We start from the raw sequence: 18,372 nt of genomic DNA, 5'->3' as shown, positions 1-18,372 counted from the left end.
TCTTTCCCTGAAGCTGACCCTAGGGAGGAGGCTGAAAGAAGCAGAGGACTTCTTGTGGGCAAGGGTGATAGCATAAGGACTGCACTTTGCACCCTTTTATCTCATTAGAGGTTGTCTCTGGATTTTAACTTAATTGCCAATTCCAGGGAGAGAAAAGGACTTAAATATTCTCAAGTTTCAGAGTTTTCTTTCCTGGCAGACCAATAACCTCCAATTGCACGAAACCTGCATTCCCCCACAACTGGGTTTCTTGACAGAAGAAGCCATGTAGGGAAGAGAAACCTGCTGAAAACCTCTGCTCAGCAGGGGAGAATGGCAGCTTTTTCCTTTCCTCTCTTCCATCTCTGGGGTGTGGGTTACCCAGATTGCTGTAGTAATGCACTAAGCAAGCACTGGCAGTGATGGGATCAGTCCTCCTCCCCAGGGGAACCCAGGCAGCAGCTCAGATACCAGTTGTCCCATGATCAGGGCACATGACTCCAGTGCTAAAAGGTGTTCAAAGTGAGTATTATTTACCTTATGTTAATGCTCAATTAGTTGAAATTGTTAATTCAATTATAAAAGTAACTGCTAAAAAAATAACTTATTAAGAGCAGCCAGCTCTGCAAGGACCTCTAAATTCTCTTGGGAGCCTGATGCTGCTTTTCCATAAGCTTGGGAAGCTGCCTGCTGCCACAGGCACAGTGAGTGATTACAAAAGGCAATTTGTCCCTTGCCATACAAGGGCAGGAATGACCCTGGGAAGCCAAGCAATTCATAATGCAGTCATGTTTATGCTTAGGGATTACCCACCAGCACAGGCTGCAGCTTAGATTATTTATATCATTTTCCACTTTTCATGTGTCAAGACTGAAAGATTAAATAAATGATTATAGCTGCAGTGGCTGGGGCAAACTTGGAGGTTGGCTGGACAGTTACAGAGTCGGAGAGATTGTTCTGCATTCTGTATTAAATGTCTGCATCAAATTCTGTCCACTGTAGTGTTCCTCCAGTTATACATGGATGTGAATGAAACTGGAATACATCTCAAAATACCTATATTTAACAATGTCTGGGGAATTCACAAGGGCTGATACTAAATCTTTCTCTGAAAGCAAATTCACAGTGATGAAACTGCCAAAGCAATATTCATTTACTGGAACACTATCAGCCTGATGCTCAGTTTTAGATTGATATGATGGCTTATTAAGCAAAGCAAAGTGCTATTGAATATCTGTTAGTGATCTGACAGCTTGGCCTTGCTACCCTTTGGTGAGGCATGAATTTTAATCTCTGGACCATCCGTTCCTGGCACTGAGTTGGATACTTATCTGTCAGGTTTTCTAAGCTATGTAGTACGATGGAAGATGCTCCTTCAGTAGCAAAAGGGAGAGCTGTGCCTCAGGACATGCTGAGCTCAGACAGCTGAGCTCAGCATCATCATAGCGAGCCAGACCCTTGCTCAGATCCCGTGGCCCAAGCAGTGGCTGACAGGCAGCAGCTGAGGGCACACATTGCTGCAGTTTCCACTTGTGTCTGCTTTTTTTCCTACATCAGGCCGATATTTCATCATACTTGAGAACTTCAGAGTTAATAAATCTTTTGCGTGTGTCCTGGGTAATGTATAGTGGGAATAGTGAAGGACATATGCTCCTGATATTTGAATTCCTTTCCACTGCAAGGAAAATTTGGCAGTGGTATTTACTGCCACAGTACAGCCAAGGTTAGGAGATAAGAATGCTCAAAAGGGAAAACAAAAGGATATTTTTCTAAATAACAGGAATATGCTAGAGGATAACAGGGATTAAAAAAAATTTAGACTTTTGGGAGCAATAATAAACTTTCCGTGCTTTCAGCAATATATCAGCAATACAATAATGGAAAGGTGAAAGGAAACTTGGAGCGGGTCTTTACAACTGCCTCGCCTGGACCGTCCTTCCCTTGGCAGTTGGGTCTGGCCATCACTGCTGGACTAGACACGCTACTTGGATGGACTGTTGTCCCAGAGCTGCTCCAGAGTTAGCATAAACCAGATGTTTAGTGGGGCCGTGCACTGAGCAAGGCTCCCTTGCCTTGCCAACCCTTCTTCTCTCCTTCTGGTTACAGATACAGCCCACACAAAGATGCTGATCCTTTGAAGCCCAGAGAACCTGCAATAATTGAGCGCTTTATTGCCTACAAGAACCAGGATCACGGGGCCTGGCTGCGGGGTGGAGATGTGTGGCTGGACAACTGCCAGTGAGTTTTGCCTTATTTCAACTCTCAGAGTTCAGCCTGGTGTTTATGATGAGCATAGCTGTGGTTCAAGCTATTTATATCACTTTGCACCTTTCATATGGCTAAGATTGAAATACAGATGAAACGTTAAGTAAACACAGGCATTATTTTACACAAACAAAATCTGCTTTGTCTTAACTGAAGAGCCTTCAGATTGTTTCTTGTGTGATGCTGACCAGCATTCGAAAATAATCACATACACACACAGATGCAAATAACTAAAAATAAAACCTATTTTTTTTTTACATGGAAATGAGGTGCTTTGAAAAGAAACCAGCAAAATCCATCACCTTCTCTGGCTCAGCCTGGTCACAGATCAGTTTTATGTGGCTTACTCTTATGCTGAATAAGCAAGTACTGACAAAGTAGACATAAAACTATGCATCACAGCAGCAAGGGAGAGAGTCTGGGCAAGTGCCTGTTTTGCTCTTTGAAGGCCATTTCCTGCGCTGATCAGAACAGATATTTGTTTTCCACTTGAAAACAGATGATCTTCTACAGTTTCTTTTGCTGAGCCAGGCTCTTGGTATCAACCTCAGTGAAGGAGGAGGAAAAGGAAAAAGCTACTTTACAAGGCATATTGTGATAACCCTAGTAGAAATAGCTGTCATGCTGTTATCTGGTGTCCAATTCCTGGCCAGAGCCGCCTTACCTTCGAGTGACCCAAACCTCTTAAAGCAACCAGCAGCATAAGCTGGCTCTAGCAACCAGTCGGGTTTGTGAGAATGAGGCTGTAGCAGAACGCTCAGAAATGCAACACTGAGTAATACATTTTGTACTTATTATGAACTTATGAACCAGAAGTATCTAACCCACTCCATGGCCAGCAAGTGTTGTCTTTGCAGATCATACTCATGTCATTAAGACATTTACATTGCTCATGGGGCAAATGCAGCATATGGAGGTTGCTAAAAGACCAAGTAATTTTACCAGTTTCCAGCAGAAAACCTGTAAGTGTATGTGAATTCTAGGAAGCAGCTGTCAAACTGTAATTGTCTTTATAGCCACAGGAGCTTCCATTGCTACTGCTACCAAAAGACTTATGTATTACGTTAGCAAACCAAATGTTAATGTGGGATGCAGTATAGGAACTACGGTGTGCGCTGATGCGGCTGGAAAGGCAAGGGGAGGCGATAGCGTGGGAAGGGCTGCCACCTACAGTCAGAAGCAGGACAAAGCTGGGTTTGCTCTGCCGCAGGTCTCCAAAAAATGGTGTTTTTGTTGATCAGTGATAGAGGTGTTAAGAGAAACATCGATGTGAAGATATCATCAAGAATGACTCAAACTATCTATTAACTGTAGCCTTCCTCTAAGCAAGGGTCATGGACCAACAGTTGTGATTTATCTCATCTGAAAGCTTGGATTTTTAGCAAAATAGAAAGACATTGTAAATTTTTTTTATTTTTTTTTTTAATAAGTAAAATCTGATCTCTATGTTCTATTAATGCAAGACAAGCCAAGCTTCTCTGTTTTTATAACCGTTACCCTTGTAAAGTTTTTTTATGGAAGCGGTATGTGATACATGAACACAGTGGAGCACAGAGGTATGCATAAGGCAAAACACTATTAAATAATAAAAGCTAGCTGGAGTGAGAGATAAGCATATTTTTGCCTAACAGTGAAAAAAGCATGGTCATTATACACAGGGAGAAAGCTTTATGAGACTATGTAAACTATGTAAACTATGCCCAGTAATCACTGGCTGAACCTCAGCAGCAATCAGGTGCATGTCTGCTGCTTCATGTGATCTGCATATACTGCAAGATGTGCCAAAAGAGATCTTCCACAACTGGACAGAGAACAAACCTGGAAAAGCCTGAGTTCCCCATGAGCACTGCTCAGTAATTCAGCCCTGCTGTCCTCCACCCCATTGGTTTGGTTATTTTAGTTTGACATGATAAACCAAACCAACCCCAAACCACTTCTGAAGCATCTCTCTCTTCTTTGCAGGTTTGCTGACAATGGCATTGGCCTGACCTTAGCGAGGTAAGTGTGCTGCAGGATGTGCTGCAGCCTGGGGCATGGCTGGTGGGATGGTGTGAGCAGCCCCTTCACCTTCAGCCCTTCCCTCGTAGTGGTGGGACTTTCCCTCATGATGATGGCTCAAAGCAAGAAATCAAGAACAGCCTGTTTGTTGGTGAGAGTGGAAACCTGGGCACCGAGATGATGGACAACGAGATTTGGGGACCTGGGGGTCTGGATCACAGAGGAAGGACCCTGCCCATTGGCCCGTAAGTTCAGCTCAGCATATCAAAGCACTTATTAATCCCACTCTCAGTGCAAGCTCCAGCCCAGTGTGGTTTCTTCAGCGCTGTTCAGTTTAATAACCATTACACAGTAAGGATTTGGTTTCATGTCTCCTGATCCCAAAATCCTCTCTGTGCAGCTGCTGCTGGCAGGTACATACTTGCAGGCTGCCAAGACAGCATCAAACTCCTCTTTCCTTCCCTCTCCCCTTTACAAACAGTTGAGAAGACAGCGAGAGGACTGTGTGCCTGCTGGGCACTTCTGTGTATGTGGTCAGCAGTGGTTGAGCAATGTGGCAGTCTCCAGGCAGGTCAGCTGCCAGGAGAGCACCTAGAAGCCCTTCTCTGAGTTTGAACTGCCCCAGATGTGGTCACAGATGTCCTCAGAGCTGCTGTTAGTATTGCTGCTGTGCTTACAGGAACTCGATGCCTTTGTTAAACAGTTTTGAAATGGCCAGTGAACTTTGTGTGTGGCCTCTTCCTAGAGTTTAGTCCTACGGATTGCGTTGCAAGTGCAATAATGTTTTGTTGTTGTTCCTAAAGACACAGTTATCCTACTAGCAGCCCTACAATGAACAACCAGCCACACTGATTTTTTTCCTGCCGTATTATATGCCTCAGCTTCACTTGTCAGTGATGCAGCAGGCTTATTATTAACTACAGTAATAATGAAAACCCAATCTGCTACAGCTCTCCTTCTAATATCCTTAATGTATCTCATCTTGGGTGTTGTGTATAGAAGCACAGAGAGACAGAACAAACGCACAGGAGGAGGTAGGTCTTGTCTAAGGGAAAACACGTGTATGAGGAAGGGATCAAATTTATCATAAGTGAAATATGAAACATCTTTTCTTAGGCTCTTAAGGAGTTTAAGCATCTTGTTCACTTAATGTGAAAAATGGTGTCTTCTTTACCTTGCAGATGATACCAGAAAAGGCTGTTAATAAAGGTTCATTAGTCTGCCCTTCACCTCTTTTCAACCCTATAGATTATAAGACCTTTTCTTGGTTTTGTATCCAATTTTTATTGTAGCTGAGCTGCACTGTTTCTCTCCAAGTTCCTTTGAAAGATGTGATGGGACTTCTTTTAGCCCTGCCATTACTCAGCCCAAGGAGTCTGAGCAGCTCTGATGAGTTTCAGGTTTCACTGCTGCAGAACTCATTTCTGATAGCAGACATGAATTTATTCATTTTTAGGTCAATGCTTTGGCATTGCTGTAAGTTCCTTCCCTGGAGAAGCACAGAACAAATAAAGATGATCTGTTCAGACATGAGAGAACTTGAGCTGAACTTGCAAGGATAAAAGGACTTCACAGACCTAAAAAGGAGGGAAATCCCTCCTCTTCCAAAACATGAACTCAGGAGTCATCCTAAGGGATGTGAAAAATGAAAGCAGCTGAGAAAGAAGTGCTGTGGGACTGTACGTGTCTAGAATGCAGTCTCGTCCTCATGCTATTGTGCCATGACCATGTCTCTCTGTCTCCTCCAAATGTGTTTTAGAGATTTTCCCATTCGAGGGATTCAGTTCTACGATGGACCCATCAATGTCCAGAACTGCACGTTCCGCAAATTCGCTGCCCTGGATGGGCGGCACACCAGCGCCCTGGCCTTCCGCCTCAACAACGCCTGGCAGAGCTGCCCCAACAACAATGTCACTGATATTCATTTTGAAGACGTCCCTGTGAGTTATCCTTCTCAGAAAGGCCTTTTGCCCTTGGCATGGAAATGGGGTTGAGGGCAAAAAAGGGAGTAGCAGCCTTTAGGAGAAAACATGAGATCTTCAGAAGGTTTCTCATTGTCTTTGGCAGAAGTTTAACAAAGAAGGCAGCAGCTAAGAGAGAAAATTGGATGGATGAAATAACAGGAAAATCCAATTCTCTGACAGGTTTGCAGTAAACCAGAAGCAGGCATCAGTTTCAAACAAAATAATAGTGATGTTCAAGTGAAAATAATTTCCATTTCTGTATGTCTCGGAAACTGTGAAACAAGGAGAAGAATCTGCCCCTTTATTTTTAACAGCGGTATAATATTAAAGCAAAACCAGAATGAAGTCTGTTATGGAAGGTCTAACTCACCTAGAAGCAGAAAATACTGGTTTTGGGAAATAGCCAGTGAAACTGAGCCGATGCAGGATAATTCCGCAGCCCTGCACACCAGGGTAATTCCATGGTACTCCAGTTCTGCAGACTTAAATAAGAGCAGAACCCAGCCAAAAAGGGTCTGCCAAACTTTGAGTTACAATATGAACTTCTAGGTTCTGGTCTGAACCTGTCCTGGGGTCTGTGCTTTTGAGTTATTTTTGTATGTGATTGCACAGATATGTCCTACCTGGTTTGCTGAGGTTCACCTCTAGCAGCTGTTAAATCCAACTGCCAAACGTTGCAAATAAATAAATAAATAAATAAATAAGGTGGTTGGGCCTGAAATGATTTGGGCTGCTTAACTTTCAAAAAACCAGCAGACTTGCTCGGATGTCAGGAAAAGTGCTGACTAGCGATCCTTGTGCCAAACGGGATGGGAAAGGCAAAATTCCCCTGCAAGCATTGGTTGGTCACTCTTTCACATTGCACCAGGCAGGCTGGTGACATGACATTTGTTTATGCTGGATAAAAATATCACTCAGAAGTTGCCCGAGCAGCCATTTCCCAGGGGAGGTTACTGATTATTCCCAGCATCAGTATGACTTTATGTGGCTTTGGAACCTTAAAAACATATAGGGAGACAATGAGTGAAGTGGCTGTAGTGAAATCACCCCCTCTCCTGAACCTTCCTCCAGAATTTTAAAACAAACCTTACAGCTGAGGCTGAAATTCTGTTTGGTTTAGCCTTTCCCACATGGTCAGCAGGGAAATCGGCGTCTGCTCTGTCTGACAAATCAAACGCACCTTTTAAGTGTGTGACCCAGTTCTACACTGACTTAAGGCTTAATGAAGAGGCAGTGTGCAGGCAGAGACAATCCTAATATGCCTATACCAAACGGCACTGATGTTCCAGCCAACTAACAAGACCAGCTCAGCAGAAAATGATTTTGGTTCTTCCACCTTTGGATGGTCAGTTTCAGAAGCTCATAGTTTTATTACCACATAAGTGCTATCTCAGAGGACCAACAACCCCAGCCTTCACCTGGAGTCGTAGGGCTGAGCCATTGAACATCAAACCTACAAATTCTCAAAGCTGAGCGTCCAGAATCTGGCCATTTAAAGAATGGTGATGTTAGTGCATACACAGATTTCTTCATGCACAAGTTGACCCACAAACCCGACACTATTTCTTGTCCAAGGTAGTTTCCAGTGTCAAATAAAGTCAGAAAATGGGTCCTTCAAGCCACTCTAGTGACCATAGCCATCCTTTGCTCTGTACTCAAAGTGATTAATTCCTTTGTGGATATATAATGCATTTTGCTGTTTTGTTTTGTTTAGATTACCTCAAGGGTCTTCTTTGGAGAACCTGGCCCCTGGTTCAATGATCTGGATATGGATGGTGATAAAACATCAGTTTTTCATGATGTGGATGGCTCTGTATCAGAATATCCAGGCTCATACCTGATAAAAGAAGATAACTGGTTAATCAAGCACCCTGACTGCATTGACGTGCCTGACTGGAGAGGTTCCATCTGCAGCGGACACTTTGCACAGGTAAAGCTGCTTATCTTGTGGTATCATTATCACTTTATTTTATTGAAATTTCTTGGCACTGTAAAGCTGGACCTTTAGAAATGGCCTTTCTTCAGGGTGCTCACTGTTTCTTTGTCTTCATGTCTGCACAGGTGGTTTTGAACATGAGGATACTGTGGTAAATTTTCAGATGCTTTGTTTGGCCTTGACTGCTGACAGCTCTCACAACTTCTGCCTGAAGTCCCATAAGAGCTCCATGGGCATTAACAGATTAGTATTCATAAATCTATGGGCTGTCGGCTAGTTATTTTTCCTTGATTTAAGGAGGGAAGTGTTGCCCACAGTGTGATGGGAAATTTGCTGAGCAGTCAAAATTAGACTTTGGCTGTCATGATCTTTCATCCTGTTGTGTAACCACCAAACCATTCTTCCTACCACACAGGCTCTGAGTGCTGCTGCCTTGAGAGAGTCCTCACTTTCCTCTTAGTGCCTGTTTTTGTCTTGGGTGTTGCAACTGTTGAGTTTTTTCCCTGTGTAGTGCCACTAAAGCCAATTTTTAACCACTGAGCTGGTTTTCATGCTTCTGAAATCCAGACAGAAGGGTCTTTGTTCAGCAGAAATCAGATGTCTGAGGTAGATACTGTCCTGCTGCTGAGGGTTGCCACTAACACTGTGAAATACTTCAGCCCTACTGCAGGCCTGTTTGACTGGCCCACACTCTTGAACTCAGTGGAAAAGATCCTTCTTGTTTGTCTGAAAACAGTTTACTTTGTTGAAAAGGAAGCCTAAGAAATTGAATATAAGTGTTCAGCATGCAGGTCACTGCTGAAGTCACAGGCATTGCACCAGTTCGCACCTATTGAGTAGCTGCGCCTTTAACACTTTGCTGTAGTTCATTAAACCCTTTTTTCATCCAGATATACATCCAAGCCTACAAGCCAGCCAACCTGAAAATGAAAATAATCAAAAATGACTACCACAATCACCCACTCTACTTGGAAGGGGCTCTGAGCAAAAGCACTCATTACCAGCAGTATCAGCCAGTTATAACTCTGAGGAAAGGCTACACCATCCACTGGGACAAGACAGCCCCTGAAGAGCTGGCCATATGGCTCATCAACTTCAACAAGTGAGTGATCTGACCGAATTCCAACATTCCAGCCCAGTAATGTAACTGCACATTTTTAATGGGTGAGGTTATCACCTCATGAGCTCTTCCAGAATGAACATGCTTGTTCCAGGAAGTCCATGGAGTTCACCATCTTTCCATTTGACATCCCAGATTCCTGTTTCCTCCCCTGGGAAGCCCTGCAAGATAACATGGTTCGTTTTTAGAAGCCTAGAGCTAATTCATTCCTGGTGCATGGAAGTCACACGTGTAGGAGTCAGAGGCAGGTCCGACCCATGGTTGTTATGTCTAATTTACGTTGCATAGATTCATCCCAAGCCATTAAAATTTTAACTGTTCAGGCAAAAAATTAAGTTACATTTCAGAGTGAATTATGTAGTTTGGCTTCTAGCATGCCCAGGAAAATAATAGTCATGTGTGGACTTGTTATAATGTGGGTCTTCGCTATTTTTAGGAACGACTGGATCCAAGTAGGGTTTTGCTATCCTAAAGGGACGACATTTTCCATTCTCTCAGACATCCACAATCGTCTCTTAAAGAAAACATACAAAACTGGAACCTTCTACAGAACCTCTCAAATGGAGAAACTGGAGCACAGATACCCTAGCAAAGGATATTACTACTGGGATGAGGACACTGGGTAAGGAAGCAGGCCTTGCCAGTCTGCACACTGCTTTGGGAAAGCTGCTGGAATCATGAGCTGTTTGTCTAATGCCATTAGAAAACCAGAAAGCCTTTCTGGGAATGTAACCAGTGCTTAATTTTCCTGGGACTCCCATGGCTGCCAGTCATTCACAGCCTCTGCTGCAGTGCCAGTTACTGGGGGAAAAGCTTTGCCAAGTGAATAAGAATTAGAAAAAAAAAAAGACAAAAGCAAAGCGCTTGAAAAGCAAAGACCATGGAACTGAGCTGGAGACGCACCCAACCTGTTCTGCTTTGAACAGCAATGATTTATAAACACCACGGCAGGGATGCACAGAATCTAAGAGTGTAAAGCCTGTTCTTTTCTTTTAAAGAATTAAAATAATGGGAAAGAAAGACCTAAAATACAAAGCATTTACTTCTGCATAAATCTATCGTTATGAAGGGAGTTCAGGTTTCGTTTCTGTCTTAAGTTCCCTGACGTCCCCAAACCATTTCTGAGATGTGTGTCCCCTTTTACTCGCATGCGGTACATTGAGCACAATAAAATGCGGACGTTGGCACTGAGGGTTTGCAATGCGCGTTATTGCAAAGCATTAGTAAGAAGACACCAAAACTGGGAGTTGGTAATTTTTTGCACAGAGGTCTCAAGGATACTGCTCACTTTTCTCTCCTACCTGCAGGCTGCTGTTTCTGAAACTCAAAGCTCAAAATGAAAAGGAGAGATTTGCTTTCTGCTCTGTCAAGGGCTGTGAACGAATAAGGATCAAAGCTGTAATCCCAAAGACAGCTGGCATCAGTGACTGTGAAGCCATGGCCTATCCCAAGTACCTTGAGACACCAATAGTGGAAGTGCCAATGCCTAAGAAGCTCTCTAGTGCACAGCTGGTAAAGTAGTTGATTTCTTATCAGAGAATTATTGTCAGTGTAAGTGTGTAGTTCTGGCACATATCGTGCCCACAGTCATAGAAGCACTTTGTACCAGGTTCAGTATACCCTGTGCCTAATTTTCTGAAATGCTCAGGCATGTGAAATAATATAAACCAGATTCTTGCATGTGCAGAGAGCACAGGTCCTGAAAGGACACAGCCACCCAAGACTTTGGTTGAAGTTGGATACTTAGTCTTTTGAGGCTCTGTTGTGATGCGCTGTGCTTAAAAGCACAGGGTCAAAAGTGATGAGCTGGCAGACAGATTAGTCCAGGGAATGTGCTCCTGGAGAGATACAAGGGTCCTTGCTTGGTCTGCAGCTCCTCCAGGCTATAAGAACAGCAGTGTCACAGAGGGGACAGCATAGCTGAGTGTTTCATCCATATAATGCACAACACTCTTTACTATATCCAGTCCAGTCTGGTTCAGGGAGAGGGAGTAGGATATTTATCTGGTTTGGGTTCTTTTTCTTTCACTTGTCACTCTTGAAGCAGAAATGTACAGCAATGCCTCAGAGAGTTACGTGTCAGCTCTTCAAAGTGAGAATCACTTATACACTGTCACTTGGTGAAACAATTTAAATGCTGACAGGATGAGCAGAGAGGTTACTGTGGTGCCCAGTCTCATTAGCAATGTAATTTGGCAAGTCAGGGCTTATTATGTAGCTTTCTTCTTGATTGAATTTCAAGGTTTGAAATGCTTTCTGAAATGCAGCATTCAAGTAATGGACAGTAATGGACATCTTCACCAGAAAAAACTCTTTTCTGTCTTTTTTTTTTTTTAAACAGAAGACTAAGGACCACCTACTAGAAGTGAAAATAGAAACTTATAAGAAACAGTACTTCCATCTAAAGGATGACTTTGCGTACATTGAGGTGAGCAGGTCCTCTCAGTGAATTTTATGGGAGAAAGTTCTAAGATACTTGCTTCATTGTTATGGAAAACTGGTTATGAAGTTGCCATGGGTAGTTAGATTCAGATCACTTCTGCTTTGCATTTTGCTGTTATTTCCCCTTACTATTAAAAATGCAGGACAGCTCGACCTCAAAGATCTGGAATTCTGCCCTTTGATATAAAGAGCAGTCCTGTGACATAAGACTATCACTGTTTCTTAGAGGTGGTTGTTTGCAATTGTGTTACTATGATAGATCAGGAATATTTTTTTCCCCTGCACAGGTTGATGGTGTCAGATTTTTCCTCACTGATGAAGGTATCCAACTGGTCGTGATTGATGGACATCATGGAAAAGTTGTTGATCGAGTAACATTCAAAAACTCAATTCTACAAGGGATCCCAGCACAGATAGAAAATTACGTCAAGAACATCAAAGATCAGTGAGTAAATAATCTGGTGTTACTAAGGTGCAGTGTACAGGAATGCTGTACAACACTCATCTTTTCCCTACTTTTTGTCGCCCAACATGGCCAGACTGACCAGACTAACAATGTCCTTTTGTACCTGCCAACTCCAATAGAGTCCAAATGTGAGTAGGACAATCAGGATGCAGACTCTGTGATTTAGGAACTGATAAAGCCCCAGATAAACCGCAGAGCTACATTTGATTAATAAACTGCAGACCTACATTTATGTTGCGGATTACAGACAAACTGCAGACCTAAATTCACGAAGTGCTTATCGGTACAGATGTGCACAGTTTATGTATTTCTATTGCCTGCGTGCTCTCTCAAATCACAGAAAATTCCACTAATAAAATACATTCCTCTTTGCACATGTTCCCTTCCCAGACTTAAGGGCTGGGTGCTTTTATTATTTAAGTCTGGGCAACAGGAAATACAGAGTTTTGCAAGTGGGTGGTAAGCAGTCAAAACATGTTGCTGCATCCTGGAGGACAGTGGCTTCATGTGCTGGAATGAGAACAACATCAGAAACCCTTTTACCAAAGGGGTTCTCACATTTGTTTGTGGAGTGCTATTGGGAAATGAATATATTTCATTGTTATTAAATCTGATTTTATACATAACGTAATGCAAATGTGATCGCTTTGTTGATGAATTATCTGAAATAGCTGTGGGCAAATCGAGAGGATATTGCTCTGGCATTTATTCTAGAGACTTGGGGAAGTTTCAGCATACTACCATGCAGGTGGACACAAACATGTTTCTTTGTCCTAAGTAATTCTGAAGACTACAAAATTCACACTGAGTAGCTACTGCAGGGAAGCATGGTAGTTGCTCACTTTTCTTTCATAAAAATAATCAAAGGGCTTTTCAGAGAGGCCATCCTCCTCCTTTGCAGAAAAATCCTATCTCAATCCTGGCTAAATCCAGCTCCTGGCTTCTTTCTTGCTTTAGAAGATTGAATTGTAATTAGTGTTTAGGTGTATTCAAGTCTTTCTGAGCCTCATTGTCTTCTCTAGGTTAGTGCTAGAACAGGATTAGTATTAGGACCGGAAATCGAGCCAACATGATCAGCACCTCTCGGTCTCAGCTGTGTCTTTGCAAGGATTGAACCCCCAAATTATTATTGTTCTTTCACCAAAAGCTTTCCCAGCCCAATCCATGCAGGCCTTTCCAATTTGATCAGGGATGGGCTTCAGCTACAGCCATGAAATGTCTTTCATCCATTTGCTGGATGTACATGTTGTTCAGATTCAGATGTGAGGACTGTACAACCAGCAGCCTTCTTGTCATCTTTCCCACTGCCATGAGAAACATGGACTGTACAGACATGGTTCTGGCAGAGGGGAAGGGACCCCATCAGCCTCACCAGCCTCCCGTGATGAGACTACTAAAGCAACTTGCAGATGTATGGATCTGGGGATGTGAGGTGTTTCTAGCAAGGACAGGCCTCTTCAGTCGTTTAAACAGCTCTCTGTGGGCCAAACCCCTTTTTTAATTCATTTTTAGTAAATCCATTATTCTGATGAGTTTCCCAGGGGTAAGAGAACAAAACATCTGGTTAATTTATTTTGAACTTCTATAAGCTGGAAAGGCTTAATAGAAAGCAACGATTTTAGTGAACTGAAGGAATCAAAAAGAGGTGATTCAGCATTTGCAGAGTACTCAAAACCAGCCTGCCACTCTTGTAAGCACTGGAGCATTTTAACACCTCAGGTTTATTCTAGGAAAAGTCCTGATGACTCTTTTGCTTCTCTTCTTCCTCTGCCACCACCCGTTGCTATGTTCTGCTCAACAGTTCCAGTTCCAGCTGAGGTGTTAAGAGGTAACTGCTGTGCTCAGTAGCTCAGGGCTTGAGCTCTGCAGGAGTTCTTGCCTAATTAAATATAGTGACTTGTGTCCACTGTGAAGCTGGAGAGCAGACTCAGCAAGACTCTCGTTCTATAAGATTGCAAATGCCATTTGTGTCAGGGAAGTTTCATCCATGGAAACCCCGCAAGGTGGAATGAAATGATTTCATCTAAGCAAGTGTTTGCTCAGTTACTGTCATGCAGCTTTAACTAGGGGGTGAACAAAGATGACATCCCAGCCCCACTGAACTTAACAGCGAAACTTTCATTGCACTCACTGGAGTGTAGCTCTTCCTCCACGGCTGTTGAGCTAATCATTGGAGGTGTTTGTACACCTTGTAGGAAGTAATGGGTTTAACTTCACTTAGTGTCCTGTGTTTCCCCCCAAAAAAGTCTCACTACATGATTATCTCTTAATTTTTAATTTGGGTTTTTATTCTATCCATCCAGAATTAAGCCTAGGCAGTTACTGAGTCTTACTGAAGCAATTACAGATTTGCATTAGCCTAATGTGCTACTGCATGGTTTTTGTTTATCACTTGGTATTTGTAGTTCCCCAAGAACTTCGTGGTGAAATACAGTACATGCAGGTAAGGCAGTAATAGTAGTAGTAGTAATAATAGCATAATAAAAATAATAAAGTTTTAAGCAAAAGCCCACTGAAAATGAAGGAAAAGCATCAGGTCAGCAGAAGTCACAAAGAAGTTGATTCTTTTGTGTTTAATCTGCTGATGATGAAAGAACGAGAGATTATTTGAGAGCATCCCATGGAGAGCATCCCATGGAGAGCATGTTCCTTTCTGAGCAAAGCAGGATGTAACTGCTGGTTGGAAAAGTTTAAATCATCCTAGAAAATACTGGGATTTTTTCTTTTTTAAAAAGAAAAGATGAAATTCTGTCTGCTTTCTAATGGGTTTATATGACTAAACTGTTGGAGAGCATTGTCAAAAGCCACAAAGCAGAAACCGCTGTAGTTTGTGGGTGTCTTTGCATCACACAGGCAGGAGTTACCAGTGCTCAAGGCAGGCAAGCGAGGAACATGTTATGACTCTTCATCTGTTTATAAATGGCTTTGTTTCTTTCAGCTCCATAGTGCTGGTGACAACTAAAGGAAGATTCATTTCAAGAGGACCATGGACTAAAGTACTGGAGAAACTTGGAGCAGAAGAGGGCTTTAGGTTAAAAGGTAACCACTTTTCAGAACTGCAGCTCTAAACCCCTTTGATCTATTCCCCTCTCATGGTTCCACTAAAGGGACCTCTTCTCTGCTTCTAAACTTTGCCTTGCTTGTTTCTATCAGCATGTGCTCAAACATCCTGGGACCAGTCATTTATTTATTCGGTAAGGTTGTATCCACTGCCGCTTTGGATAACAGTGCTCAGTTTAATACTGTAGATGGAAAAAGTGCTCTGGCAGTTGTTCTTAGAAGTAAAGAATTCAGGGGTTTGATTTTCCAGATTTATTTTCAACCAAAAGGCATTTTAACAACAGGAATATTGGACTTTTTTCCTACTAAATGCCCAAAACAGGATTTTTTACTTGTCTGAACTTATTTTTAGCTGGTTTCCTCTTGAAACAAAATTCTGACTTGATGGCACAAAGCATATCAATTTCAAAGCATCACATGTTGCACTAGGATATCGCTTTATGTGCATGTTGCTCTGATCAGCTTGTAACTGTGAGCTTTTGGCACGCTGTCCTCTTGTATGTGTGTGTGTGTTTTACTTGCTAACATAGGTCTTGCTTGTTGTCCTGTTCCTTACCATCCCCTCAGCTTTCCCAAGCAGCTTTTGAGTATAACCACCATGCAAATAATGATAGCTTCAACAGATAGCTCAAGCTGCCTGCTGGGAAGGGTTTTTTCCTTCTGTCTTCTGCTATGTACCACATATTGTCAATTAATGGAAGCATATAATGTGTAAATAAACTTTTAATTAAGCTTCATTAGGAAAGTATAATACCTGGAGAGTGCATAACTGGCAAAGTTTGTGTGCACGTGTGTGCTCTTGTGCACGTGCATCCACCCAGCTGTCGGCTGTAGCCATGCGCACGGGTTTTCTGGTGCAGCCCTGACACGCTCCTAATCTATTTGCTCTGATTTGCAGAAAAAATGGCTTTTGTTGGTTTCAAAGGCAGCTTCCGCCCCGTATGGGTGAAGCTGGTCACTAATGAGGACTCGGCTAAAATCTATCAAGCGCTGCCAATTCCTGTGGTGAAGAAAATGAAATTATGAGGACACACTTCTCTGCCTTCTGGCTGCCAGCACTGCCCCGTGGGACGGACTACTGACTGCTCGCCGCAGGCACCTCGCCAGCCTGCTCCAGAGGTGTAGCATTTTGTTGTTGTTGTTGCTGTTCAAAAAGAAACCTTACTGTAGCTAGAGTGGCCACATGTGACGGACAAGCCTTCCTCTGTGATCAGTGTATGTTCTGTGATCACCAGCTCCTCGCCGGTTGACTTGGTCACCGATGCCGTGTCAGCTCTCCTGTTACTAAGCAAGGTTTGACCTGGTTTACAAGGTACTGGTTTTATCAGCACCCCCGTGACAGACTAATTCCTGTGCTGCCTCTCAAAGGGGGAGTTGTGGGTCTGAAGGCCATCAGGCATTATTGTTTTTACCAGCCTCTAAGTTGTTCACACACTTTTTTTTCCCCATAGTGTAACTAGCTGCTCATAAACATGGAATGCTAATTCAAAGGTTGGTTGAAAATCTAAGGTAGAAAGAGTGTATTTGAATGATTACCTAGTGCTGGGAAACGTAACTGAACAGTAAGAATTTATCCTAAAGCTTCTATGATGTTTGGTCATGCTCTTTGGGATCTGCATTGTAAATGCTAACCCACGGCACATAGTTGGGGAAGAGATGAGAGAGGAGCAGATAAAACATGCCAGTGGAGACTGATGAAACCACATATTTCTGCTTGCTCAGAAAATCATATTTCTCCTATGGATCAATGTTTTTCAATAGTAGTTGCTCAAATAAGATGTTTTCCTTCAACAAGCAGCAGGAAAGCAAAGTCAATTTGCACATGTATTTTCTCAACCTTTCCCATACAGTCCCTACATATAATAATGTTCAGGCTCAGTCTGGACAGTTTATGGTAGCCAGTCAAAGCCATCCTGTTCAAGGCTTCGAGTTTTTAACTGGGAATACTGGGACTTACCTTGTTCAGTCTTAGATAGGGTAAGCAACCCTCACCTTTCCAGGGAGGTCCGAGGGAACGGAACTAGACCACTCTGCTGTTGCTTTCTGATTGTGTCCTCAGTCTTACGGGGATGAGTGTCTTGGTCCTCCTCGAAAAGTTACATGAGATCTGGATGGAAGGTGACAGAGGTCTTACCAGGTAGCTGAAGAATCAGAGCGGGAATCCCCATACACTAGTTGGATGTCTTGTACCTCCTTTCCCCCTTCTTCAAAGCAGTATCTGGGTAATGAAGGCAGATTAGCAGAAATCAGGACTCCCATGGGGACATCTCTTGAAGCTGGAATCTATATATTATTTTGTAAAACATTGTAAGCGTTTCTGGTGTTCAGTGATATTTCTGTCTGTTGCTCAGAAATGCCATGAAGACGTTTCTGAGGGCTGTGGCTATTGTAAGAAATCCAAGTGTGGGAGTAAAAGACAGGATGACGAGCTTTTCAAAGCATACAGAATATCGGTTTTGCCAATAGTATCTGAGTTTGGTTTCCCACTTTGTCTCTGCCTGTTCTCATTGGTACAGAAATCATTCTTGTTGCTGATGGTTACTTCATTTTGCTCTGGTTTAATTAATTCATGTAATTAAGTTGCTTTTTCCCCGCAGTATCCAAAGCACTATCTTGCATCTGGCATCAAAGAGCAAGGATTTTTGTGTCATTCCAAAGGCTGGGCAGATGTTGCACACTGTAAAGCTGGTTTGGATCAATTGCTCTGAAAGTCAAAGCAACCCTGAGCAAAATTGAGATACTGCTGTAGGTTACATTCCCCTCAAGCCTCTCCTGGGTTTTGAAACTGGAAATGTTCTTTTCAGCCTTATTCTTCAGTTGTTCTGAACTCAGTGAATGTCACGTGTATTGTATTTAAAAGAAGAGCCAAGTTTTCCCTCCCTTCCTTCTCAACAAAGTCTGTTCATGAAGGCTCTTCAGGCATTTGTGCCATTTTCAGACTGAATGAGCAACGCTTGTAAAAGTCAAGTAAAGTGGGTTGGTTTTTTCCTCCAAAGGCAAACAGAGCCAGATCCCTGAAGCTGAGCAAATAGACTAAAATCAAGTCCCTTGAGTACGTTAGTCTGGGTTATCTAAACCTCTTCACTGTCCTGAGGCAATTCTGCTGATACCATTGCACTGGTGTTAGTGGAACACACTTGCT

General features: G+C 42.8%; 1 protein-coding gene across 2 annotated transcripts in view; it reads left to right on the top strand.

The window, feature by feature from the left end:
* CEMIP (cell migration inducing protein, hyaluronan binding) overlaps window positions 1–16,256 on the top strand; it is a 51,462-nt gene extending 35,206 nt beyond the window's left edge. For both annotated transcript variants that reach the window (XM_010024793.1, XM_010024792.1), the window contains exons 17-28: window positions 2,086–2,217; window positions 4,207–4,242; window positions 4,332–4,487; window positions 6,002–6,182; window positions 7,921–8,136; window positions 9,033–9,244; window positions 9,699–9,884; window positions 10,570–10,774; window positions 11,604–11,690; window positions 11,992–12,149; window positions 15,109–15,209; window positions 16,129–16,256. In XM_010024793.1, coding sequence (XP_010023095.1) covers window positions 2,086–2,217; window positions 4,207–4,242; window positions 4,332–4,487; window positions 6,002–6,182; window positions 7,921–8,136; window positions 9,033–9,244; window positions 9,699–9,884; window positions 10,570–10,774; window positions 11,604–11,690; window positions 11,992–12,149; window positions 15,109–15,209; window positions 16,129–16,256 — 1,798 coding nt within the window. The remainder of the gene's footprint in view (window positions 1–2,085; window positions 2,218–4,206; window positions 4,243–4,331; window positions 4,488–6,001; window positions 6,183–7,920; window positions 8,137–9,032; window positions 9,245–9,698; window positions 9,885–10,569; window positions 10,775–11,603; window positions 11,691–11,991; window positions 12,150–15,108; window positions 15,210–16,128) is intronic.
* Window positions 16,257–18,372: the final 2,116 nt, after the last annotated feature.

This window comes from Nestor notabilis, unplaced genomic scaffold, assembly GCF_000696875.1.
Source record: "Nestor notabilis isolate BGI_N333 unplaced genomic scaffold, ASM69687v1 scaffold6582, whole genome shotgun sequence".
Classification (NCBI taxonomy): Eukaryota; Metazoa; Chordata; class Aves; order Psittaciformes; family Psittacidae; genus Nestor; species Nestor notabilis.
The sequence above is the reverse complement of the archived record's forward strand: the minus strand, read 5'-3'. Positions and strand labels throughout refer to the sequence as shown.